At 43.1% G+C, this 26,570-nt stretch overlaps 1 protein-coding gene across 1 annotated transcript; it reads right to left on the bottom strand.

Annotated features, from left to right (window-relative positions):
• Positions 1-581: 581 nt before the first annotated feature.
• On the bottom strand, positions 582-17,419 carry si:ch211-106k21.5 (leucine-rich repeat-containing G-protein coupled receptor 4). Its single transcript, XM_055641617.1, has 2 exons — positions 17,107-17,419; positions 582-4,792 (listed from the first exon to the last, which is right to left on the bottom strand). Exons 1-2 carry the CDS (start codon positions 17,132-17,134, stop codon positions 3,561-3,563), a joined length of 1,260 nt encoding a protein of 419 aa, XP_055497592.1. The 5' UTR covers positions 17,135-17,419; the 3' UTR covers positions 582-3,560.
• Between the last annotated feature and the right edge of the window lie 9,151 nt (positions 17,420-26,570).

Below are 26,570 nucleotides of genomic sequence, written 5' to 3' on the forward strand. Positions count from 1 at the left end.
TATCCAAAATGTTTTTATTGTACATTTATTGCTTTTGAGCATCGCAAAAAAATAAACAATAAATTCTCTTGCTGACCCTCAAAATTACAGTGCACGGATCAAGTCCACAGTTTACATTCTTAATTGAAAAACAAACAGTAGATTGGAGGATACTTCAAAATGAAAGTACATAAACCCTCACAATAAGGGCCTCGACCCGAAACGTCACCCATTCCTTCTCTCTAGAGATGCTGCCTGTGCCGCTGAGTTGCCCCAGCACTTTGTGTATATCTCTACATAGTGGATATTGCTTATAGCGGATCGAGGCTCCCATTACCCTGCCACCACCACCCCCCCCCCCCTTCCCCCTCCCGCCAGTTTCCAATGAGACAGCGCCATCTGACGTATTTCTGGTGTGGTAGTGGGGCGAGCAGCATAAAGGCAGCGCAAGTTCTAGTGGGGCTGGGGGCTCTACGACTCCCCGGCCAATGAATTACCGCTTGGTTGACCTGTCCCCCCCCCCCCCAACGACATGTTTCTATCCTCCCGGCCTTGGGTTGAACTTTACCCCCCTCCCCCGGTTATAGAGGACAATCGACGATAATGTACACCATCCTTCCCCCCCCACCTTGTCGTCTGATATTGCGAGGGTTTACTGAATAGTTAGAGTCATACAGCGTGGAAACAGGCCCTTTGGCCCAACTTGCCCTCATCGGCCAACGTGTCCCATCTATACTAGTCCCACCTGCCACCATTTGGTCCATATCCCTCCAAATCTGTTCTTTCCATGAGTTATTTAGATGTTTCTTTTAACTCTGGAAGCGCCCAAATCATGGGACTGAGTTTACTGTATGGACAGAGAGTGTTTTATTTAATATTATTAAACCTCTTTCTGAAGTTAATATAGTTAGGAAGTCTCCAGCTCCTTGTACAGCAATGTTGAGACTGGGCACATTATTATGACCAATTGTTTTAATATATTAAATAATATTTCCAAGCCCAAAGGACATAAAATACATTGGAAAGCACAAAAGTGTTATATTATTGCTATTAATACAAGCTACAACACTGGCTTGCTTAAAAATCATGAAGAAATATCAGTATATAAAATCATCAAAGAACAAATTATTGAAAACTATGAGGGCTCTATATAAGTATAGACAATCTTTTGCTTCTAGATCATAATCCAACACTTCATGGCATTTTCCACTGTTTGCGTAGGCAGTGAGGGAGCTGATAGTTTGCCAACCATCCCACAACACTGTTCCGGGTGCAAAGGTGTTCATTTAACCACATGTTTTGATTTCTGTAAAATCGTTTTTCCAAAGGGTGGCTCAGAGTGTAAATGTGCCATTGAATAGGGGAAACGTTTTTTAATTTGATCAGTACTGACCTTAAATAGGAACCAGAAAGTCGGGTTGCATTGAAGCTTGTTATCTCCTGGTTAGAAAGCGTAACAAATGGCAAAGCTCCCTCATTACATTTAGTTTAGTTTAGAGATACAGCGCGGAAACAGGAGAAAACCCACGCGGTCTAGGGGGGGACGTACAACCTCCATCCAGACAGCACCTGTAGTCGGGATCAAACCCAGGTCTCCAGCGCTGTAAGGCAGCAACTTTACTGCCGCGCTACCCTCCCTCCCGTCTATCACAGTAATCCTGTTGGGATACTTGGGATGTTTGGTGAAGATAGATATGGGTTCAGGAGTGTTGAGTCTTTTTACGGATTTTCAGACTGGATTATACTTTTCCGAGGAGGTTCTAGGAGGGTTGGGGAGGGAGTTGCAGATGTTGCCATAACTCCACTACAGGACAAGGCTCATCTGGTCTGCAGGGAAATCTCCAGTGAATTTACAGAGCTTAAGACGGCCTGTGGCAAAATTCCATGCTGGGTGTCTATGACAAGATGCAGGAGATATCTTTTATAAGATGGTGGAAGCGTTGCTCCGTGGAGAATCCCTCAGTCAGGGCACAGAGTGGGTTCTGGGAGTGTCTACTGCTGGCATGCTACTGTGAGATTGCAGCCAACAAAAATGAAGGGAAGTTCAGTAGTGGCATCAACAGATCTTTCAAAGTGGTATCGACAGACGTGCAGATCTGCCTGTGGCGCTGCCACCCCCGCCTTGTGTCCGATGATGGGCTGTGGCATGCGTTGAAGGGGTGGTAACTGGAGTGTGTTGATGGGAGCTGGGCTCTGTCTTATTGCCCATCTGTTCTAGGTGGGAGGGGTGTAGAAAACCTCACCCATCCCTTTTTTCTCCAGAGATACTGCCTGACCCACTGAGTCACTCCAGCACTTTGTGCCTAAGTAGGAGAGGTGTGTGTTATCATCATGTTGGTTTTAAATACGGAAAGATTACAACAGGCCTTGAAGCCCATCTACCTGCTGCTTTAAGCACTATGCTGGCCAATATGACTGATAATTCATCCATTCGTATTGCGACTTGGATGAACTACTGAATATTAATACACTATAAATACAACATTTATTCACAAAGCACGCAAAACAAATCCAAGAGCTGCCAGGAGACTATTGCAAAAATCTCACCAAACCCGTATAGCTGGCTGTCGCACCCTGTCCATCCGGTAGAGTGGGGGAAGATTGAGAAAGATCAGATATGGGCACAGCAACAAGGTAACCAATCTCTTCTCCATTCTAATTACTTGAATTTAATACTCAATCGCTCAACACAGAGAGAGAAGCCTGATCAAACTTTTCAGCTTTAATTTTACCCTAACTCTATGAATGATCAAGGGCTTGCCCCACTTGGGCGTCATTTATGCAACATAATTTACGCATCTCGATGCACGATACGCGCGTCATAACATGCGCATGGCGTGCATTACGCGTGGTGACATAGGCAGTGACGCACGATAGCGCGCGGCGCCCCAAGATTTTTGGGATTCTCAAAATCCTCGCGCGCCACCTGGGTGACGTGCAAATGACGCCCAAGTGGGACAGGCCCTTTAGGCGTTGTATCTAACGGGAAGCACATCTTACATCATGCTCCATTAAGTTAATTCATTTAGAATATAAAATGGGGATCTGAGCTAAACTCACCCATTTCTTGCTGGTAGGTAGAGTAAAACTGGTGATCTGGTTTTAGATTCATATTCTAGACTATTAAGAGTATGTCTTAAAAACAGTTAAAACAAGTTCCCACTTGGTCCTCGTTTTGATACAAGACTGTCCTTGAAAAGAAAAGAGCCACAATTAACATCATGGGACCAAGTTGAATCTTATCTCTCATCTCTCATTTAAAAAAAAAATCTCTGCATTTACCCCAATGAGTTTAGATTATCATCATCAGAAGCTGACAGCAGATAGTATCTAAATGAAACTGAGCTGGGAACTTGACTTTGACATTCCTTACGTTAAACCAGTTTCGTAATCCCAAACATAAGCCTACATTTTACCCTCAGTAGCGTTTCCATTTCCAGCAAGTATCCCATTTCCCTTCTTCGTCAGTGCATACATGTGATCCTCTGCCACCATCACAACCTTTGTGTAGTGGTTTGTCACGTTGCGAATGTTTTGATCTATATTTTGTGTAGCTTTCTATACAAATGGCCCTAAATTCGTTAAGCCAAGTCAACATTTTCATATTCGCCATGGTCGGAGTCATCCAGTTCAATACCAGGAACTAGATTATAGTAATTTGCTGATTTATTCATGTAGAGCCTTTGCCGATCTACCTCTTGCAGCTCCTCTGCCGCGCTCACCAATTCCGGCTGAGCGTGGACTTCCTCGATGGCATCATCTTCTTCCGCTTTATTAGTGGACATATTGAGGTAAATGTCATCAGCAAGTACAATGGAGTCAACAGAACCACCGAGCCTTATCTCCACCTCCTCGTACAAGTCCCGACTACTGCCTAACAATGCCGCTGAAGGGCGCAACATCAGCTGGTTTCTGGCCAGCAGGCTGTTATCGTGTCCTGTGAGGGTAGGAGTTGATTCTGGGGTCCTGCATGTTATGTAGTGATGGTCCTCCATGTTTGCAAAGCCCGACTTCTCCACGGTACAAATGTGATTATCTTGCCTAATTGCTTTAAAAACAGAGCTTCTTCTTCTACAGCAGAAGCAGCCCAACACTAAAGCAATAATCAAGATAAATGGGAGGCAAATGAAGAGAGCAGTGAGGCCATGGGACCTGCAGATATCTGAGCGATGAATGTCTATGATGTGAAGGCCTTTTGGGTGGTTCGTGGTGTAGCACTTGGGCCCATTTTCCAACCCAGTGACACTTGCATTGTATTTTGCCACTGAATCGTACAAGGCACAAGTACACTGCAAAGTGTTATTGAAAAGAGACAATTTTTCAAGGTTTGGTTTAAAGGCAGTGAGAGGAATAGAAACCAGATTATTAGAATCCAAGTACAGCTCCTGAATCTGGTCTGAAGCATCTAAAATGTCCTCTGGTAAATCTTGAAGATGGTTTCCCTCCAGATGAAGGACTTTTAGATTGGGTGCATTCGCTAGGAAGTGAGAAGGTAGTTTCTCTAAATGATTGTGGTCTAGGTATAGGATTTCCAGGGAGCTCAGATTTTCATCCGTAGATAAGATGTCAGATATATTACAACTTGACAGGTCGAGGACCCGCAGTCCTGTCAGGCCAGTGAAGACATTCCAGTGAAGAACACCGATGGAAGAACCAGTGAAGTTTAAGCAACACTGTTCTCTAGCATTGCTGAAGTTAAATGTCCTGAAATCAAGACTGTTGTCACATTTGCAGTCGTCAACTACAGCTTCATAGCTGCAAAATGATGCCAGGAGTAAAATCCACCGCTGAAGCGATTCCCATGACTTTGTACCTGAGGAAACAAATCAGCAAAAGGTCAAATGACAGGAACATCACGTTCACAAGTTACAGGAGTAGAATTAGGCCGTACGGCCCATCGAGTCTACTCCACCATTCAATCATAGCTAATCTCTGCCACCTAATCCCATTTTCCTGCCTTCTCCCATAACCCATGTCACAGTTAAAGACACAGCTTTATCAGGTGGCACGGTGCTGCAGTTGTAGAGTTGCTGCCTTACAGCGAATGCAGCCCCGGGTTCCATCTGTCTGTATGGAGTTTGTACGTTTTCCCCATAACGTACGTGGGTTTTCTCCGAGATCTTCGTTTTCCTCCCACACTCCAAAGACGTACAGGTATGTAGGCTAATTGGCTAGGTAAATGTAAACATTGTCCTTAGAGGGTGTAGGATAGTGCTAATGTGCGGGGAACGCTGGTCGGCGTGGACCCTGTGTACCGAAGGGCCCATTTCCGCGCTGTATCTCTAAACTAAAACTAAACAGCTAAGTGCATGGCTCATACCGACTATTTGTTGTTTGAGCTCAAAACCGATTTTTAAGTTAATTAAATATTTATTTAAGCCTAAGAAAACAAAAATAACAAATCTCCCTCATTGATCTTCATTTGGCCCAGCAAAATTGGCCTTTTGGTAAAGCTAAAAGCACACAAAGTATTGTTGTAACTCCGTCAGTCGAGCAGCATCTCTGGAGAACAAGTCGGCACCCTTCTTCAGACATTTGGTAAAACTATCTAGACTCCTGTTTAAGCCAAGATCAACATAAAAAATAGGCAAAACACAAAGTTCTGGAGGAACTCAAGAGGGTCAGGCAGCACCTGCAGAGGGAATGGACAGGTGACATTCTGGGTCTGACCCTTCTTCAGACTTGAATATGAAGAAGGGTCCCAAACTGAATCGCTGTCTGTCCATTCCTTCAGCACTTTGTGTTTAGCTCAAGTTTCCAGCATCTGCTGTTTCTTGAGCTTACGCAAGAAAATGGGCCCCTGTGATACCAGTAGGCACCCCTCATTTCCACTTCTCTAACAGCAGCTCCCTAGATCCCCGTGTTAGTTCATCTGCTGCTAAGTTTTATTGATCCCATCGATAACATATTCCACAATATTCTTGGCCAGACTCCCTCATTCCATCATCCACCAGATGTGAGATCCAAAAATCAACTGCTTCTGGTGTTCTAACTCGCATCAAATCCAATTGATACATCCCCTTGCTTGCCTACCCAAATTAGTTAAGCAGTGCCTAGATTTAAAATTCTCACCCTTGTTTTTCAAATCCTTTCATGACCTTGCTAATTCTATAACCTCCTCCAGCCCTACAACCCAACAAAACAATAGCTACTCCCATTCAGTCTTCCTAAATATCTCTGAATAGAAAATCTTCATTCTTGCCTGATGTTACCAAGGCCATAAGCTTTGGAATTTTCTTTCTAAAATCCTGCTGCCACCCCACCTCATTTTTATCTCCTTTAAGATGCTCCTTAGAAACATAGAAATATAGAAAATAGGCGCAGGAGTAGGCCATTCGGCCCTTCGAGCCATTCAATATGATCATGGCTGATCATCCAACTCAGTATCCTGTTCCTGCCTTCTCTCCATACCCCCTGATCCCTTTAGCCACAAGGGCCACATCTAACTCCCTCTTAAATATAACCAATGAACTGGCCTCAACTACCTTCTGCGGCAGAGAATTCCAGAGATTCACCACTCTCTGTGTGAAAAAGGTTTTCCTCATCTCGGTCCTAAAAGATTTCCCCCTTATCCTTAAACTGTGACCCCCTTGGTCTGGACTTCCCCAACATCGGGAACAATCTTCCTGCATCTAGCCTGTCCAACCCCTTCTTGGAACCCGTCTCTTTGTCCGAGCTTTTGTCCATCTGCCCCTATGAATCCCCTTAGCGACTTGATGTTAAATTTCTATTGGACACTTCTCCAGTGAAATATCGTGAGACATCTTGCATATTAATCGTATTAAACTCCTCTCTCCCAGCTTCTCCCCCTCCCCCCCCACCCCCACCCCTTCCAACACCTCAATCAATGTGAAGAAGGGTCCCAACCCAAAACCTATCCATGGTACACACAAATGCTGGAGAAACTCAGCAGGTGCAGCAGCATCTATGGAGCAAAGGAAATAGGCAACGTTTTGGGCTGAAACCCTTCTTCAGACTGATAGGGGGTGGCGGGGAGAAGGAAGGAAAAAGGAGTAGGAGGAGCCCGAGGGCTGAGGAAGGGGAGGAGACAGCAAGGGCTAACAAAATAGGGAGACTTCAATGTTCAAAGAAACCTATCCATGTTCTCTGGAGATGCTGCCTGACCCACTAAGCTACTCCAACTCTTTGTGTAGACCAGCAAATGTATTCCATATTTCCAATTTACTTAATCTCCAAGCTTAAGGAAGTCATTAGCCTTGTGGCTGCATTTTGAAAGATTTGTTCATGTCCCTCCGTATTGTCCCTTTCTCATCAATGAAATGCTATCTCGCACAGAAGAAATCCGGACAAGGGAAGGCAATGTTTTAAATATGTAATTTAATTTTAACCCATGTGAGGATCCCAACTTCAAATGCAAGAGGGGCTAATTTCTGCCTTTATTTTCCCCTATGGTGTGCGAACATCTCTCTATATTCATCAACAGCCACAGAGAGTGATTTGGGACACATCAGAGAGATGTGCACATGACCAACATAAAAGTGATTTTTTGTGTGTGTGTGTGTGATGCAGCATTATTTCTATTTCAAAGTAGTTCAATCGAACCATTGAATTCTTCATTATCCATGCAGAAAATTATTTAATTATTAGTATCCGTAGTCAGTGGTTTTGATAATGGTGCTCTTTCAACAGTGTATTTGACATCAGCTGATCTTATCTGGCATTGCTCACGCCAATAACTTGTGCCAATTACAATCATTTCTTACGTTAAACAAAAAAATTGCCATTTGTTCCTTGATGTTGTGCAAGTCCTGTTTCAACCTTCAGCACAGTATGCCTTTGTACCACAATGCAGATGACATTTCAAAAAGTATAAACGATCTCTGGTGGACCATTGTACTGGTGTGACCATGACTAAGCTGCTGGATGAAAAAGGTCTTTATTCAACACAAGCAGGTCTTCTGGGGCTATTTCTCCGATCACAACGCTCAACAGTGCAGTGACGTTTTATAATTTTTAACCAGAAAGACAAAATGAATCAACTGACTACTGTTTCAATGGCTACGTAACTAACATTTTCAGCGTCGATGGGTAAGTTTGCAGAATTACATTTTTATAATGGCAGAACCCCTTTCAATCCCTAGTCTGAGGGATTAGATTAGATTAGATTAGATTTGTTTATTGTCATTCAGACCTTTCGGTCTGAACGAAATTCTGTTTCCCTGCAGTCATACATATAATTTAAAAAATGACAAAAACACACAATCAACACAAATTTAACATCCACCACAGTGAGTTCACCAAACACCTCCTCACTGTGGTGGAAGGCAAAATCTTAAAGTCTCTGGCTCTTCCCTCTTTGTTCTCCCTCTGCACCGAGGCGAACACAGATTGGAGCACAAAACATCAGACACCCAAAATATACTTCTCTTGTTACAATGTAGAGGGACGGCTCTGTTTTTATATAGCAGCCAGATTAATAACTGAAAAAATAGATATGTCCTGAATGGTACATTAAGCGGTAGGGTTACATATGTAACAATGTGTTAATCCAAGAAATGGCTACTTAATGCCTTCCTTGATCTCATCATGAAAGTTCCAATGAGGGCCGATTAACGTCAACATCCATTCTATGCATTACGCTGAGCAGTTATAATGGTACAGAATTAGAATGTCTGAAGAAGGGCCCCGACCCGAAACATCACCCATCCTTTTTCTCCAGAGATACTACCTAACCTGCTGAGTAACTCCAGCCTTTAGAATATCCCACACTCAATGGCTGGTTTAGATGGCATCAGGGGAAGTTAAATTGTGGACAGGTTTCTTTTGAAGACTGGTTCTTGCTTGAATTAACTAGCTCCGTCTATTCCATAACTGTGTGTGATGACCCCAATAATCCCTAACAGTACAATTTGTATCTATTAGCGTGATTAGAAGGATTGTGGCCATTTTTATTGACAATAACTGGCGAGTCGTATGTTGGGTGTGGATATAGCCACGTGACTAATTATCAATGACTAATGAAAAGGTGACCACACTCTGCTTCCTGTGGTCCCTGGATATCTGTGCTCAGCTGAATCCTTGGCCTAGGTTGTCAAAGCCTCATCCCACTGGCAACCCCTCCCAGCAAATGAGACAGACAGACACAGACACACACACATAATTTAATTTAGAGATACAGCTCGGAAACAAGCCCTTCGGTCCACCGAGTCCACGCCAACCAGCGATCCCTGCACACTAACACCAGGGACAATTTTACATTTATACCAAGCCAATTAGCCTACAAACCTGTACGTCTTTAGATTGTGTGCAAAAATCAAAGTTCTTGGAGAAACCCCACGCAGGTCATGGGGAGAACGTACAAACTCTGTACATACCAGCACTCGTTGCCAGGATCGAACCTGGGTCTCTGGCGCTGCAAGCACTGTAAGCCAGCAACTCTCCCACTATGCCACCCAACTTATGAGAGCACGCAAACTCCACACAGACTGCACCCAAGGTCAGGATTGAATCCGGGACTCTGGCAGTGTGAGGCATAAGAGCAACCAGCTGTATGTTAGCAGCTTTATTAGTGACAGCTGGGAGAATCATTGGTGAAGGTGCCTGAAGTATTTGGGCTGTAGATGCTCTCCCGTGGAACTCCAGAAGCACTCCCCTCGGGCCGAGGCACCTGAAATCCCCTTTCTGCCAAATATCACCTAGTCACTGGATCTCCCTATGGTTCCCACCACTGCCCCATCACCACCTCCCTCCCCACCCAGCTGATGACAGATTTTTCGAGGATTGTTGCCAGTTCAGTCGATAAAAAAAAAAAAATCACAGGAACAGTAAAGTCTCAAGTTAACTTCAGCTTTTAAAAAATATTTAAACCTGTATTTTAGCAAAATGAACCACAATGTGGACATAATCTGTCTATTTTTTCCTCACGCAATTCATTAATTATTTGGAATTATCAGTTGCGGATTAATTAGTGGCTTATTAAGGAGAGGGAAGGGAAGGGAGAGAGGTGAAGCTGTTTCCATTAAACTTGCTGTCAACACACACTGACGCCATTCAGTAGAATATAAATTATTTTGGAACTTTCCTGAAACTAGAATAAAAGCATTCTTTTATGGTAAAATACATTGTTGAAGTTTATCGAATCCTTTGTGCGAGTCCGACTTTAGTAGAAGTATGATAATAGCCCTGATAATAATAGCATATTGAATAAAAGTTTCCTTATCTCAGCTCCCATTAGGAATTCCATCTGTACCCACACCCTTTCCTGAGTGCAGACATTGAAGTATGAATTTCCTGTAATAAACTTTTTGAATAACCTAGTGAAGAAAACAAGAAAGTTCTGCATTAACTGAGATGATTATTTACATTCAATTATTTTATGTTAAACTAATTTTGATGTTATTTTAAATGCAGGCTTAAAGAGGGAGTGGTAGATAATATACAGTACTGTATATATTTATGGCCCATAGTTTTCACCGTTCTAAATTATATTTAATTTTACTCTTAGTTCTCTCTGTTATTTCTTAGACATAAACTAAGATGACGTTCAGAGGACCTGGTCCTAATTGCAGGCAGAGGAGATTAATATTACTTGGCATCAAGTTTGACACAGGCATTGTGGGCCAAAGGGCCTGTGCTGTATTGTTCTATATTTAGTGCTCTGTTCAACTTTCCTCGGCTTGTTTTAATATTATAGATTTTCATTTTTTTTTATTGGCATACAAAGATGCCATTTAGTCTATCGGGTCAATGGCAGCTCTCAGAGCAATTCCATCCATTCTATTGCCACACTTATTTTCACTGCAACCTATTCTCTAACACATATCCACCAACTCCCTACCACAGAGGACCCAGGTTCGATCCTGACTATGGGTGTTGTCTGTACGGAGTTCGTACGATCTCTTCGGTTTCCTCCCACACTCCAAAGACGTACATTCCTTTTTTGTTATCTTTCAGAAAAACGTTCCCGATGTTGGGGGAGTCCAGAACCAGGGGCCACAGTTTAAGAATAAGGGGTTGGCATTTAGAACGGAGGTGAGGAAAATCTTTTTCGGCCAGATATTCTGTGGAATTCTCTGTTTCAGAAGGCAGTAGAGGCCAATTCTCTGGATGCTTTCAAGAGAGAGTTAGATAGAGCTCTTAAAGATAGCAGGGTCAAGGGACATGGGGAGAAGGCAGGAACGGGGATACTGATTGTGGATGATCAGCCATGATCACAGTGAATGGTGCTGGCTCAAATGGGCGAATAGCCTACTCCTGCACCTATTGTCTATTGTACAGGGATGTAGGTTAATTGGCTTGGTGTGTGTGTAAATTGTCCCTAGTGTTAATGTGCAGGGATTGATGGTTGGCATGGACTCAGTGGGCTGAAGGGCCTGTTTCTGCCCTGTATCTCTAATCTAAACTAAAAGTAGACACAAGGAACTGCAGATGCTGTTTTACAAAAAAAGACACAAAGTGCTGGAGTAACTCAACGGGTCAGGCTACATCTCTAGAGAACATGGATAGGTGATGTTTCAGATCTGAGGAAGCGTCCAATGTGAAATGTCACTTATCCATGTTTGCCAGAGATGCTTCCTGACCCACTGAATTACTCCAGCACTTTGTGTTCTTTTTTTTTTGCAGAAGAATGTTGCTGCTTTTGACAACATTGTTAAACTAAAGACTTTCTAACATAAAGATGTAAGAAATAGAAGCAGGAGCAGGCTATTCAGTCCCTCATGCTTGCTCCAGCATTCAGTTAGATCATCTTGGATCTGTTGTCTCAGTATAACTTTCCTACGCTGACCCCCTATTCCATGATTCCTTAATATCCACCAACTTATTGATCTCTATTAAATGTAGTCAGTCTCTAGCCTTGGAGGATTCCCAAAGAATTGCCGCATCACGCCAATGTTATTTCATCTCATCCTTGATCAGAATAGTTCATTCGTATCTCCAGAAGGCGTTTTATCTTATCAAGCCCCTTAAGAATCACACATGGTTCTTAGAATCAAGCTTATTTTCTCTAAGCTCCAACAAGCAGAGGCAGATTTATTAAACAGATAGCCGGATTTTACAGTCTGCAAAATGTTACCCGTCAGCCTACAACCAATTTACTGTCAGCATCAACAAATGTCTAAAACATTCTTTGCTTATCTTGCCTATTTATATTCCAACAGGGCTATCAATCTAGCTGTCACCTGTAAGCAAAAACCTGACATTTAAAAAGAGATAAGGTAGATGATGTCCAACAGAAAAATAACTTGGATATCACAGCCTCACACCATCTCAAAACTACTCTGCAGCTAGTTTCTTTCGCTCTTTACATATAGAATTAATACAGTAACCAATATATGTGCACAGTCCCTCAAACAACAATGCAATAAATTGTCTGAGAGGTGATTTTACTGATTGAATGCATATGTTTTTGTTGGGGTCATTGAATGATAATAATTTGTCGGACACAAAGTGCTCACAAAGTAATTCAGCGAGTCAGGCAGAATCTATGGACAACATGGATAGGAAAAGTTTTAGGTCAGGATGTTTCCTCAGGCGAAGAAGGGTCCCGACCTGAAATGCCGCCTATCCATATTCTGCAGGCTGACTGATCCCTGTGATACTCCAACACTTTGTCTTTTTTTTAAAATAAACCAGCATCTGCAGTTCATTGTTTCTATATAATTGGTTAGGACACTGGGAAATTCTCCTTTTATTTGCCAAACAGCGTCCTAGAATCTTTGACAGTCATTCACCTTGGAGTAAAAACAGGGCCACAGTTCAATGCTCCTGCCTGTACTGCTACATTCCTCAGGGGTGTGGCTTGAATGCACAACTCTCTGATTCAGAGGTGAGAGTGTAACCGCATTTAGGCAAGGTTGATAATTGTACTCAAATGGTATGTGGTGAAATCGGGCTGTGTCATCTGTGCCTGGTCTATTGTAAACAAATTGGCCTTCTTAGTTTGGTTACTGTGCTTATTCAAATATTTTCATATTTGCAGCGTAAATGTATATTTATCTTGAACATATATATCAACAGAGGAAGGATGATAAATATAAATGTTGATTGAGTTTTTGTTACAACATACTTTGTGATTTACATTTTACTTGGACTTTGGGTAACTACAATACTGAGCAGCTGATTCAATTGAGTGTTTAGATTGGCAGTACCTATCAAGTTGTTAATATGCTAAATTTTGTTACTTGCCATATGCCATTACTATCCCCATTTTTGAATTCTAGTCCTGTGTGTGGTTCTACTCCAGTATTTCGATAGTAGACCATTGTTCTGGACACTTTAATGGGCAAGAAAACTTAATCTTTAGATCCCTTTCATTTCTACTGATTATGAAAAAGTCTTCTGCACGTCAGTCGCTAAACTTCTGCATTGGAATCCCAAGCAAATATCAGACGTGTTCAAATCCAAATTTGATGGGTAAAGTTTGTATGTAACATGGACAGCTTCACTGCTTACTGTAGAAACAAACAAATACAGATGCTGGTTAATGCACAAACGGACACAAAGTGCTGGAGTAACTCAGCGGGTCAGGCAGCATCTCCGGAGAACATGGATAGGTGACATTTCGGAACGGGACCCTTCGGGTCAATCCACCGCTTCTCGCAACAGTTCTCCTTCCAATGCCCTGCGTTCTACACTGACTGCCATCAGCAGGCCCTCACTCCGTCTCTCCCGCTGCTCCAGAAAGAAAGAACCCCGATTTGAAATGTCACCTGTCCATTTTCTCCAGAGATGCTGCCTGACAAACTGAATTACTCCAGCACTTTATCTCTTTTGTAAATCAGCATCTGCAGTTCTTTGTCTCGATCCGTAATTCATGTGTCTGCCTTGCTTCTTCTGTATGAACTTCCACTCAACAGCCACAATTCTTATGCACGCTTGGTGGTTTACATGTGTCGACACAAAGAACATAAGGAATTAGTTTAGTTTTGAGATACAGCATAAAAACAGGCCCATCGAGTCCACACCGACCAACAATCACCCGTAAATTAGTTATATGTTAGCTTACACACTAGAGGCAATTTACAGAAGCCAATTAACCCAGAAGCCAATTAACCCACAAACTTGTACGTCTTTGGGATGTGGGAAGAAGCCGCAGCAACTTGAGAAAACCCATGTGATCACAGGGAGTACCTGTACGTACAAATTCCGTACAGACAGCACTTATAATTAGGATTGAACCGGTCTCTGGCACTGTAAAGCAGTAACTCTACTGCTGTGCCATTGTACCGCCCTAATTATCTGTCCTGGGATATAACATGCCCATTACATTCATCATTAGTAGAAAATTATTTATATCATCCAACAAAATTTCAAAAGTTAAATGAAGATACTGCTTCATGACTTAAAAAAACCCAGACCATTGAAAGAACTCATTGGGTTGAGCAGCAAATGTGTGTGTGTGTGTGGGGGCGGAGAGGAATTGTCAATGTTCCAGGTCAAGATCGGGCATTAAGGCCTCTCCGCTGACAGATGCTGCTCGACCCACTGCATTTTTACAGCAGCTTGTTTTTTTTTGCTCCAGATTCCAGCATCTGCAGCCTCTCCAGGACATTAGGATTTTTCCACTCTTGCTAACGCCTAGTAAGAATTTAAAATTGGGAGAACTTAGTTCAGTTTTCTGGGAACTACCAAGAGCACTGTTGAAACTTCACACTGCATCTCCTGTCGTAGCATAGAGAACCCCCCTTCTGATTGAAACCTCAGTGAAAATAATGAGCTGGTAGTAAGATCAATTGCAAGATTTTGTGCATTTTATCAGCAACTCCAATTAACAAAATCTTAAACAATAGAAGCAGGAATGACCCATTAGGCCCCTCACGTGTGTTCTGCCATTTAATAAGGTCATGGCCCATCTTATGGAGGACCTCAATCCACTGATCCTCATAACCTCGTCTTTCTAATACCGCAGGCATCTATGTCAGCCTCCTCAGCTCTCTGGGGCGGAGACGTCCAAGAATTAATGAACCGTCATATGGAGGAACACCCCTATCTCCGTCTCAAATGGGATTCAGTCCCTTAAACAGGGGAAGCATCCTCTCACTCTCTTCCCTGTCAATTCTCCTAACAATCTAAAATGCTGAGGAATAAAATTACTTCTCATTTCAAAGTATATCCTAGGATGTTATGGGAAGTCCTAATTGCTGGGGCCCTGGTGGAGATTCTTGTATCTTCATTAGCCACACGAGTGGTCACAAGGAAAAATGGTTTCCTTAGTGAAAGTGTGGTTCAGGGGCTGTCCCACTTGGGCGACCTAATTGGCGAGTTTAGAAGAGTTGAGGAGAGTTTGAAAAATGTCATGTTGAAGACCTCCTTCGACTATGTTGAAGACTTCCTTCGACCTCCTTCGACTATATAGAAGACTTCCTTCGACCTCCTTCGACTATGTTGAAGACTTCCTTCGACTATGTTGAAGTCGAAGTAGAGTTGCTGCCTTACAGCACCAGAGACCCTTGTTCAAACCTGACCACGGGTGCTGTCTGTACAGTGTTTGCACGTTCTTTGGGGGGGACATTGTCGGAACGGGGGAGGGAACACCCAGTGGGGGCCCGCCGAGAATGAAGGCTGGACCCAGTGGTGCAGAAGATAAGGAGTCTCAAGAAGGGTCTCGACCCGAAACGACGCCTATTCCTTCTCTCCAGAGATGCTGCCTGCCCCTCTGAGTTACTCCAGCATTTTGTGTCTACAGAAGATAGGACTGTTCGGTGAACTTTTGCAACTTTGGCGATGAACTTTGTGTACTGCCTAGGTGAGGTCTGCTGTATGATTTTACCGGAGTTGTTTGCAAAAACAAAGTATTTCACTGTACCTGGGTACACGTGACGTATCATTGAATTAGAAACTGATGACATTATTATTCGCCTTTGTGCCTGCATGGCGCTCCTCGTCCTCCCTTCCCTACAAGAATGTTTTTCCCGTGTGTTCCCCTAACTTCTGCTCCGTGTATTCTGTTCCTTAAAACAACAGGATTGAGGCACCCTGCTGGCAGCGATCGCTGCAGGTGCCCACCACGCCCCTCGCTAGGGGAAGTGAGAAGGATTATGAACAGCAATCTCTCCCGGGTTAGTTTCTAAAAACATCTCTTCCTTGTCCCCAACGCTCAGTTTTAAACTAGAAATAAGGGAGGTGCTAACACCACTGGGGATTACATGAACAATACTGTATGTATAGTTTTGCACGGTTCTTTTACAAATGTTTTATTACGAATAAAGTTTATTTTTGAAATTAACCCTTTGGCTGCGACTTTCAGGTCGCCCTGTAAAATAATCAAGGCCGAGATAGGGGAAGCAAGTGTTCTTGGGGTCAGAATGTGGATGATAGTGGTTCCCCCCCCTGAGTGTAATTTGAGAGCGTTTACACATTGGTAATCTGGCCCACACTTCGCTTCCAGGCCGCTCGACCCATTCACACCACAACAGTGGGCGGAGATCACTGCAGCTCACACAAAGCAGAAATGCAACCCGTTCCCTGGGCTACGTGGTAAAACATGGTTATTTCCACTTTTAGCTTTCCAAAATATTATTTATTCTACAAAAAAAAACCCTTAATATCCTGGCTGTGTGCCGCCAAGCCAAACCTCGGGGCAGGAATCCAAGCGAAAGCTGGACTCAACTATATGTTCCCAGAAACTATCGATTTCCCGACTCAGCTACATTTTTTCAGTACATTAATATCGATTCAATGAGACTCTTATTAAGAATAGTCCTACACTTTGAAAGTCAAAGTGACTAGTTTTCTGCATATGTCCCCTTGTGAAAGGTACTCAGAAAATAACGCGACCCCACGCTCTCCTTTGGTTCCAGTTTATTGTACAGATTTCCTCCAACTCTCTCGCAGCTCTTCGCCCACCCTTTCCCCCCAAGCCATCTCCCCTTCACTCTATCAGGCTACTCACTTTCCCTGTAGTTGATTGCTTCGCGCTCTCACAGTGAAAATCTTCGCATTAGTGTTTCCTGCATCTCACTACTAAACTAATGCAAGAAACACAGACTCACTACTAAACTAATGCAAGAAACACATAGCCCATCTGTGTTTACACCGAGTTTCAGGAGTTATTTCCACTGTAATGAGAGGGCTACACACGCTGTAAATCTCTTTTGCAAAACATCTACACTCTATTTACATTATTATACGTTGCTCGACCGCACCTTGTTATATTCGGAACTTTACCTTTAGACCTTCTGCCGATTTCTCCCATTCCTACTGGTGCAGATGTAGAAGGAAACTGTCTCCTTTAAAAAAAAAACAGTCCTTACTCCGTCGGTTGAGGCTTCACATCCTGGTTTAAAACAATATTATGTATAAAATATATATTCCGATGCATTTCCTGATGAGTTGTTTTGGGTGTGTCGGTCATAAGTAGTTGAAGGATGTGAGGACAGTTCAGTGCTTTAGTTCCCTCGCTCCCTCGCTCGCCTGCCACTCTCTGGCACTCCTTTGAACGTGAGCAGGTAAGAAACACACTCAACTCACTGGGACAACCAGAAAGAGCCTTGACTGCCCCCTCCTCGTCGCATCAACAGCAGTTGCTCTAGGGAGACACCTAGTGTCCGACCCCGGGTTATTCTATGGTCGCATAACACTGGTCCTGTTGGATTTGTGGGATAGATTAAAAAAAAGTCTAGGTTTGAAATGAGGGATATCGCTAAATGTATTTCAATCACACCTACAATGAATATCAAGTGATGGCTTGGAAACTCAGCCATGGAATGTAGAGTTGCCCATGGCACAAGAACAGCCTTCCCAATTCAGTCAAATCATAGAATGGAAACAAGGAGTGTAGGAAGGAACTGCAGATGCTGGTTTACACCGAAGATAGACACAGGGCCTGTTGCAAACTTTCCCTATTCCTAATCAATATGATGATAACACACTCCTCTCCTACCTAGACATAACATGCTAGAGTAACTCAGCGGGACAGGCAGCATCTCTGGAGAGAAGGACCCGCACCATCCTGAAGAAGGGTCTCAACCCAAAACGTCACCCATTCTTTCTATCCAGAGATGCTGCCTTTCCCGCTGAGTTACTCCAGCATTTTGTGTCTATTTTCTGTGGAAACAAGGAACTGCATTTGCTCGTTTACACAAATGGACACAAAGTACTGGAGTAACTCAGCAGGTCAGGCAGCATTTCAGGACAACATGGGGTGTGAAACAGGGTCCCTACTCGACATGTCACCTATCCATGTTCTCTAGAGTTGCTGCCTGACCCGCCAAGTTACTCCAGCACTTTGTGTCCTTTCAGTCAAATCATGGCAGACTTGTAATGCAATCCCAATGATAACCCCAACCGTACCTCAATTGCAGAATAAACTTCAAAAAAAACGTGGCTGAGTTTTGGAAAAAAATAGACAAAATTGCAAAAAAGTCTTATTTAATTAACCATGCAGTGAGTGGTGCAATGGTTCAGCTGCTGGACTAGTAACCTAAAGGCCTAAACCCAAGTTTAAATCCCACCACCGCAGTTTAAGAATTTGAATTTGATCTAATATATTTGGACAGGTGCCTGGATATTAAAGGTTTAGAGAGAAATGGACCTAAAGTGGGCAAACGAGTCTGGGGCAATGGGTGGTTGGTATGGAGGAGTAGGGCTGAAGGGCCTGTTCCTATGTTTTATGATTCTATGACTCTTATTTTGTTTAGTTGGGTGATTCACATACAACCTCAGGCATATTTGACTATAGGGAAAACAACCGGAACTACCAAAACACCAGTATTTGTTAGATCACCCTGCTGTAAATTGTCGAGTGTTTTATGTTAACAGCTGTTGGTGGTCTTTGTCAATACACAACTCTCTGTCAATAGTTCAAATCACTGCTCCACTCCGGGCCTGTGATTGATTTGGTTCATTGGGCTTGCTGGGAAACACATGTCAGGAGTCGGATTGGATGAGAAAATGGCAGACTCTGGGAGTGGCCAAGAGGAAGGCCAGAGTTCCTGGCGACAGGATTGGAGGAACAGCACCTCATATTTTGCTTGGGCAGTTTACAAGCCAGCGGTATGAATATTGATTTCTCTAATTTCAGCAGTCAGAAATCAGAATAAATTTATTAGCCAAGTATGTATACATACAAGGAATTTGACGGTGCTTTGCTTGCACATGGTAAAAACACGACATACATCAGACAAACATTATAATTCAAACATGTGAAGATAAAGTACCAGTGTAAAAAGAGGCTACAGACTTTTGGCTGTTGAGTAGAGCTACTGCTCGTGGAAACATTTTCAGCTCATGGCTGTTTTTATGTCTGGCTGTGGTGGCTTTGATAGTCCGGAGTCGCCTCCCTGAGGGAAGTGATTCAAAGAGTTCATGGCCAGGGTGAGAGGGGTCAGGGATGGTCTTACCTGCTCGCTTCCTGGCCCTTCCTGGTAATTTCAAGTAACCCTTGCATTCCCTCTCTCTCCGTCCCACCACCACCCTCCCCATCTTGTTTGTATCCCTTCATTAACACCTCTTCTGTAGCCAACAATGGACCATTGTGGGCTCTGCCTTTCTTGAGTCATCGGTGCCAGCTCTGATTTGTTATGTACCTTTTTATACCTTTAGTGTCCCTCTCCCCTGACTCTGAGTATGAGTATGAAGAAAGGTCTCAATCCAAAACATCACCTATTCCTTTTCTCCGGAGATGCTGCCTGACCCAGTGAGTTACTCCAGTATTTTGTGACTATCCTGGAGACAGGGATGGGCTAGATCCAGCCCATCAGAATAGAGACCTGATGTGCAATTTCTGCAATATCATAAATTATTTTGTGTCTTGGCCTTTTGCTCTTTTGACCCATCATGTATCCTTCCTCAGCTTCATACACATGGGCCAGATCTCACTGGATTTACAGTTTGGTGTGACATTGTTTTTGCCAGGGACATTCCACCTTTTATGGTGGATTCTTTCTTTCACGTGCAGAATTCTCAGTGAATTCTTAGCCCTCCCTCTGGCCTTTTACTCTCCTCAGATCATTTCACTGCAAACTACAGGCACCTTAACATTTGCTGTTCTAACCTGCCTTTCTCTGGCCTGCAGAACTCTGCACTTCCATGACATATTGCAGATCCCTTCACACACTGAATGGTAGCAGGAGTCTGAGTGTGCGTGGTTGCATCACTGGGTACCTGCTGCTAATACTGCAGTGGAAGCTACATCATCAGCCATCAGATGCGTCAGCATAGTTGGTTTCAGAAGTGTATGAACAGAGTTGGCTATTATTTCCGCACAGAACCCTGTATCGAGCTGATATTGAACTCTTAATGACATTGAAGGCTTTCTGGCAGACTTCACAATGCACTAACGTTTTGCTGTGTGAAGGAGGAATAGCGGTGGAAATAGGGTCATCAAAGATTTCAGCTTTTTCCCTGACCACAGGAATAGGCATTCCAGTATTGATCTGGGTGTTAAGTCATCAGGATCATCCACCTCTTCCCATTAACTCCCACTGCCTTTGATTCTCAAGCATTATCCTGAAAGAGAGAAAAATAAATATGTATGATTTGAGCCATCTGGTTCACCATTGATGTGGAAAAACCACTCATCTGATGAATCTTTACTTTAGACTTTAGATACACAATGCGGAGACTTGCTTTTTCTGCCCAGCATTCACCCCATGCACAAGTACTATACTATACACTAGGGGGAAATTAAAAAAAATTACCAAAGCTAATTAACCTACAAAACCTGTATGTCTTTCAGGTCTCAAGTGCAGTCTGCAAGAACCCTGGAGTCAAGAGTCAAGTGTGTTATATTGGCATGTGGACCAAGATGGAACAATTAAATTCTTACTTGCAGCTGCACAACAGGTTTGTACATACAGAACTCAAGAGATTATATAATAAACCAAAAAAACAGTTCAATAAATTAAAAAAACATTATAGTGCAAAAACAAAACAAAGCCCTAGGTCCCTGGTGCAACCAAGGATATTGGTAGTGTGGAGGTTAGCTGGGATTCCTTTGGGACCGAGATGAGAAAAGCATTTTTCACACAGAGAGTGGTGAATCTCTGGAACTCTCTGCCACAGAAGGTAGTTGAGGCCAGTTCATTGGCTATATTTAAGAGGGAGTTAGATGTGGCCCCTGTGGCTAAAGGGATCAGGGGGTATGGAGAGAAGGCAGGTACAGGATACTGAGTTGAATGATCAGCCATGATCATATTGAATGGCAGTACAGGCTCGAAGGGCCGAATGGCCTACTCCTGCACCTAATTTTCTATGTTTCTATGATTCGTGGTGTTGAATAGCCTGATGGTTGTTGAGAAGAAACTGTCCCTAAACCTCGACATTACAGTTTTCAGATTTCTATTCCTTCTTCCCAATAACAGGAGTGAAATGAGAGCATGGCCAAGGTGGTGTGGTTCCCTGATGATGCTGGCTTCCATTTTGAGACTGTGTCTTCCATAGACCCTTTGTGGTCTGAAGAAGGGTCTCGACTCGAAATGTCATCCATTCCTTCTCTCAGGAGATGCTGCTGTCCCGCTGAGTTACTCCAGCATTTTGTGTCTATCTTCTATAGATCCGTTAGATGGTGGGGATGTCAGTACCTGTGATGGACCAGGCAGTGTTCACCATATTCTGTAATCTCCTTTGTTCCTGGGTGTTCGAGTCGCCGAACCAGGCTGTGATGCAACTAGTCAATGTGCTCTCTACCGCACTCCTGCAGAAATTCAAGGAGAGTATTTGTCAACATACCAACATACCAAATCTTCTAAGGAAGTAAAGGCATGGATGGGCATTCTTCATGATTGCATTAATGTGTTGGGTCCAGGACAGATCTTCATTGATATGCACTCCCAGGAATTTGAAGTTGTTTACTCTCTCCACCACTGACCCGTTAATGAAGGCAAGTTAATGGATCCTCAGTCTTCACCTTCTAAAGTGAACAATCCTATCAGAGAGAACAGCAACATGGCGTCCAAAATGCCCCTCCCATTCTCTTTTTATATTTGCCTAATGCTTGCTCTCATTATGAATGTTAGTGCTCAATCTAACCTCTCACCTGGAAGATGTTTAGGCTTGCAATAAAAATGTACCCGCCTTTTCTTTCTATTTGCATTGACGGGTCCTATGATGCATCAGACAAATTACTCAGTATTGTAAACCGGAGTGGAATCCAAACAGCATTTTATATTAAGATCATGTAAGAATTGACAATGTTTTACATATTTATAGGCAATATATTTGCACACTGCAGTATTACAGTGGTACTTGGAGCAATCCCTTTCTTTATGAGCAACTAAAGCTCTGACCTTATGAATGCAAAGAACCTTTGATTACATTACACAAATATGTTATCCCACTGGCCTTTTGCATGAAGCTTATCTCTCTCTTTGAGTACATCCCTCAGTACACCTGGACTTTGATGTGTCTTTAGTTTTAGTTTTGGAAACATCCGCTTTGGCCCACCCAAGGAGACATTGTGTTTCTGGTCAGAAAAAAAGAAGGATGTATGGGTCAGGTATATACAGGTGGGAACAAATGGAGGAGTCCAGGGGATTGGCAGGCATGCTTAAAAAGGAAATCAGGAGGGCAAAAAGATAACTCACACAGATAAGATTAAAGAGAATTCAAAATTCAAACTTCAAAAATATTTTTAAAAGTATCTTAAGGGGAAAATGATAACTAGAGAGAGAATAGGTCCCCTCACAAACCAAAGTAGTCATCTATCTATGGAGCTGCAGGAGATGGGCAAGGTCCTCAATTAATATTTCTCCTTTGTTTTTACCCTGTAGAAAGATGAATACTAAGGATCTTCATCAGTCAAGGAGTTGTGTACTGACATTGGGACGTTATGTTACAAGATGTTGGTGAGGCCACACCTGGGGTATTATATTAGGCTTGGTCACCCTGCTATAGGAAAGGTGTCATTAAGCTAGAAAGAGTGGAGAGAACATTTACGAGGATGTTGTCAGGTTTTGAGGGCCTGAGCTAGGTGCAGGTTGGGCAGCCCAAGACTTTATTCCTTGGAGCACAGGAGGTGGAGGGGCGATCTTATAGTGGTGTATTAAATTATGAATGGAATGGATAGGGTGCATGCACAGAATCTTTTCCATGGAGTAGAGAAATCAAGAACTTGGTTTAAGCCGTGAGGGAAAAGATTAATAGGAACCTGAAGAGTAACTTTTTCAGACAGATATGAAACATGCTGCCAGAGGAGGTAGTTGAGGCAGGTACAAAAACAATATTTATAAAGACAGTACATGAATAAGAAAGGTTTAGAGGGACATGAGCTAAACATAAGTAATGGGACTAGCATAAATGGGGCATCAATGTCAGCATGACCCTCGGACAATCAATGATTGGACTTTATCTTGCACTAAACGTAATTCCTTTATCATGTATATGTACTTTGTGCATGGCTCAATTGCAATCTTGTATAGTCTTTCCCCTGACTGGTTAGTTCGCACAAAAGCTTTTCACTGTACCTCGGCACACGTGACAATAAACTAAACTGAACTGAAGTTGGGTCGAAGGGCCTGGTTCCATGCTGTATGACTCTATGACTGTCATCTTAAATTTATGCCCTCTACTTTTAGAATCCTCTATCTGGGGATAAGGCTGTGGCTATTCTCCTTGTCAGTGCCGCTGATGATTTTATAAGTCTTTATAAGTTCACCCTTCAGCTTCCTACACTCCATGGAAATATACCCAGCTAATTCAGCCTCTCCTTATAACTAAAATCCTCCATACCCGGTAACATCCTCATAAATCTTTTTTGCGTCTTGTCCAGTTATGGACAAATGTTCCCCAAATGTGATCTTCCCTGTGTCCTGCAACGTAAGGTTCAGGTGGACCACAGCGCCTCCTACAGTTGGAGTTAATGTCTGTCCCTGTGTGTTTCTCAGGGAACAGCCCATACAGCACACTGGCCTGTTCTTGAGCTGCAGTTAAGGTTGGTCCAGGACAGATACACATACATTTCTCTCCATACCTTTCTCAAAATGGGCTTTGCAACAGGGAATGGGCGATGGTCTCATCTCTACCATAGCCATAAATATACCTTACAGAGAAGCTGAGGCCCTGTGCAAGTTGAAAGGTGTGGTATGAACAGAGAAAGCGGGACGGAGAAACTGATCTGCTTCAATCCAACCATCATAATTCATACTCATAGTCATACAGCAAGGAAACAGGCCCTTCATGCAACCTGTCGAAGGTGACCAAAACGCCCCACCTAAACTAGTCCCATTTACCTGCATTTGGTCCGTATCTCTTTAACGTTTCCTATCCATGAACTTGTCTAAATGTCTTTTATATGTTGTCATTGTACCTTTCTCAACTACCCTCTCTGGCAGCACATTTCATATACCAGCAACCTCTGTTTGAAAAAGTTGCTCCTCGAGTTCCTATAAAATCTTTCCCCTCTGTCTTTAAACCCATGCCCTCTAGTTCATGACACCCCTATCTTGGAAACAATAATCTGTGTATTCACCCTATCTATTCGCCTTATGATTTTGTACATCTTTATAAGATTATCTCAGCTTCCTGGCCTTCGAGGAATAAAGTCCTACACTGCCCAACTGTTCCCTAAACCATAGGCCCTCAGATCCTGGCAACATCCTCATAATCTTAGTTTAATGGCTTCTTTCCTATAGCAATACTCCAAGTATGTCCTCGCTAATGTTTTGTACAACGGTAACATAATGCCCTAACTTCTGTACTAATTTCCTCTCTGATGAAGGCTAGCATGCCAAAAGCCTTCTTCACCTCTCTATCTATCTGTGATGTGAATTTCAGGGAACTATGTACGTGTATTTCTAGATCCCTCTTCTCTACAACACTTCCCAGTGCCCTGCCACTCACAAAGGACCTGCCCTAGTTTGACCGCCCCAATGTGCAACACGTCACACTTAACTGAATTCAACTCCATCAGCCATTGTGAAGGGTCTTGACCCAAAACGTCACATATTCCTTCTCTCCAGAGATGCTGCCTGTCCCGCTGAAGTACTCCAGCATTTGGTGTCTACCTTCTATTAGCCATACCTCCGCCAGCTGATGGAAATCCTGCTGTAATTTCTAAAATATGAAAAGTTGACCTTATTATAAAATGTTTCCAAATTATTGATACTTAATATATAAATGGGCTCAATAACATTAATTGTTGAGATTATTAAGGATTTCTGAAAGGCAGCCAAGAGGACAAATATTATGCTCTCTTTTGAATGCAATATTTGACTTTTTTTTATTACATTCTGTTTTTGTTTGTACAGAATTGCTAATACAATGAGGACAAAAAAGGACATTCCACGTGTTTCATAAGTATTTTAACTTATATGGTGCACTTTAGTTGAACATTATCTCTGCATGTCGGTTTTCATGGTTTTGAGTTAGTTGCATAGTCTCAATGTCCTAACAATGCCTAGGAAAGAGATAGTAAAATATGCTGCAGATTTAATTCTGTCAACAGTCATCCCACACTGTTTGCAACAATACAACATGATTCACTGGATTACTGTAAGGCCAAAATGAATGGAACGCTGGTTGTCAGCAGGCCATTCCTGATCTGATTCTCTATTTCACATTTTCTGGACCTCTGCCCATGGATTCTTCTGGTCATCTTCAGACCTTTGCCACTCACCAGCACTTAGAATCATTTAGATAAAGTTACATCAATCTCACCCCTGATCCCTTTCATGAAGTAAAATCAGTTTTGGTTGTCAACAATTTTGTTCGGCATATTGATTTGTCTCAAAACATAAAAGTGGTTCTGTCTGAATTCATCATGTTTGGACAGGCTGCACATTAAAGTGTAGTTAGGTTTAGTTTAGTGATACTGTAGGGCAACTGACCCTTCAGTGCACCGAGTTAACAACAACCATTTATCACCCGTACACTAGTTCTATGTCACACCACTTTCACATCCTACACACTAGAGGCAATTTACAGAAGCCAATTAACCTACAAACCTGCACATCTTGGGAATGTGGGAAGAGACCAAAGCACCCGCAGAAACCCCACGCAGTCAGAGGGAGAAGGTACAAATCCGCACAGACCTCACCCTTAATCAGGATCGAATCTATGTCTCTGGTGCAGTGGAGAGCCCTTACTTGAGCCCCTACCACAAGAACTTGAGCTTCTCCTCACAACTTGAGTTGCCTTCTGCCACTAGGCCTAGCGGAGCTGGTCCTGACCATTAACAACTTTTCATCTGACTCCTCCCATTTCCTCCAAATACAATGCGTAGCTATGGGCACACGCATGGGCCCTAGCTATGCCTGCCTCTTTGTAGGGTATGTCAAACAATCTTTGTTCGGGGCGTACCAAGGCCCTATCCCCAAACTCTAACTCCGCTACATCGACGACTGCATTGATGTTACCTCTGCGCCCACACACAACTCACTGACTTCATCCATTTCACCACTAACTTCCATCCGGCATTCAAATACACCTGGACCATTTCTCCACCATTTCTAGACCTCACTATCTCCATCGCAGGTGATAGACTCCTGACCGACATCCACTATAAACCCACTAACTCCCATGGACTACACTATCTGGACTACACTTCTTCCCACCCTGCTTCCTGTAAGGACTCCATCCCCTACTCCCAATTCCTCCATCTACGCCGCATCTGCACCCAGGATGAGGTGTTCCACACCAGGGCATCGGAGATGTCTTCATTCTTCAGGGAACGGGGGTGAGGCTCTATACCCCGT

This window comes from Leucoraja erinacea, chromosome 10, assembly GCF_028641065.1.
Source record: "Leucoraja erinacea ecotype New England chromosome 10, Leri_hhj_1, whole genome shotgun sequence".
NCBI classification, from domain to species: domain Eukaryota; kingdom Metazoa; phylum Chordata; class Chondrichthyes; order Rajiformes; family Rajidae; genus Leucoraja; species Leucoraja erinaceus.

Excerpts from the sequence above, each read along its gene's own strand:
- si:ch211-106k21.5 (XM_055641617.1), bottom strand. The coding sequence starts at position 17,134 with ATGGGAGAAATCGGCAGAAGGTCTAAAG. Across the intron at positions 4,793-17,106 it reads AATCGGCAGAAGGTCTAAAG|GTACAAAGTCATGGGAATCG; the intron begins GTAAAGTTCCGA and ends TTGTTTCCTCAG.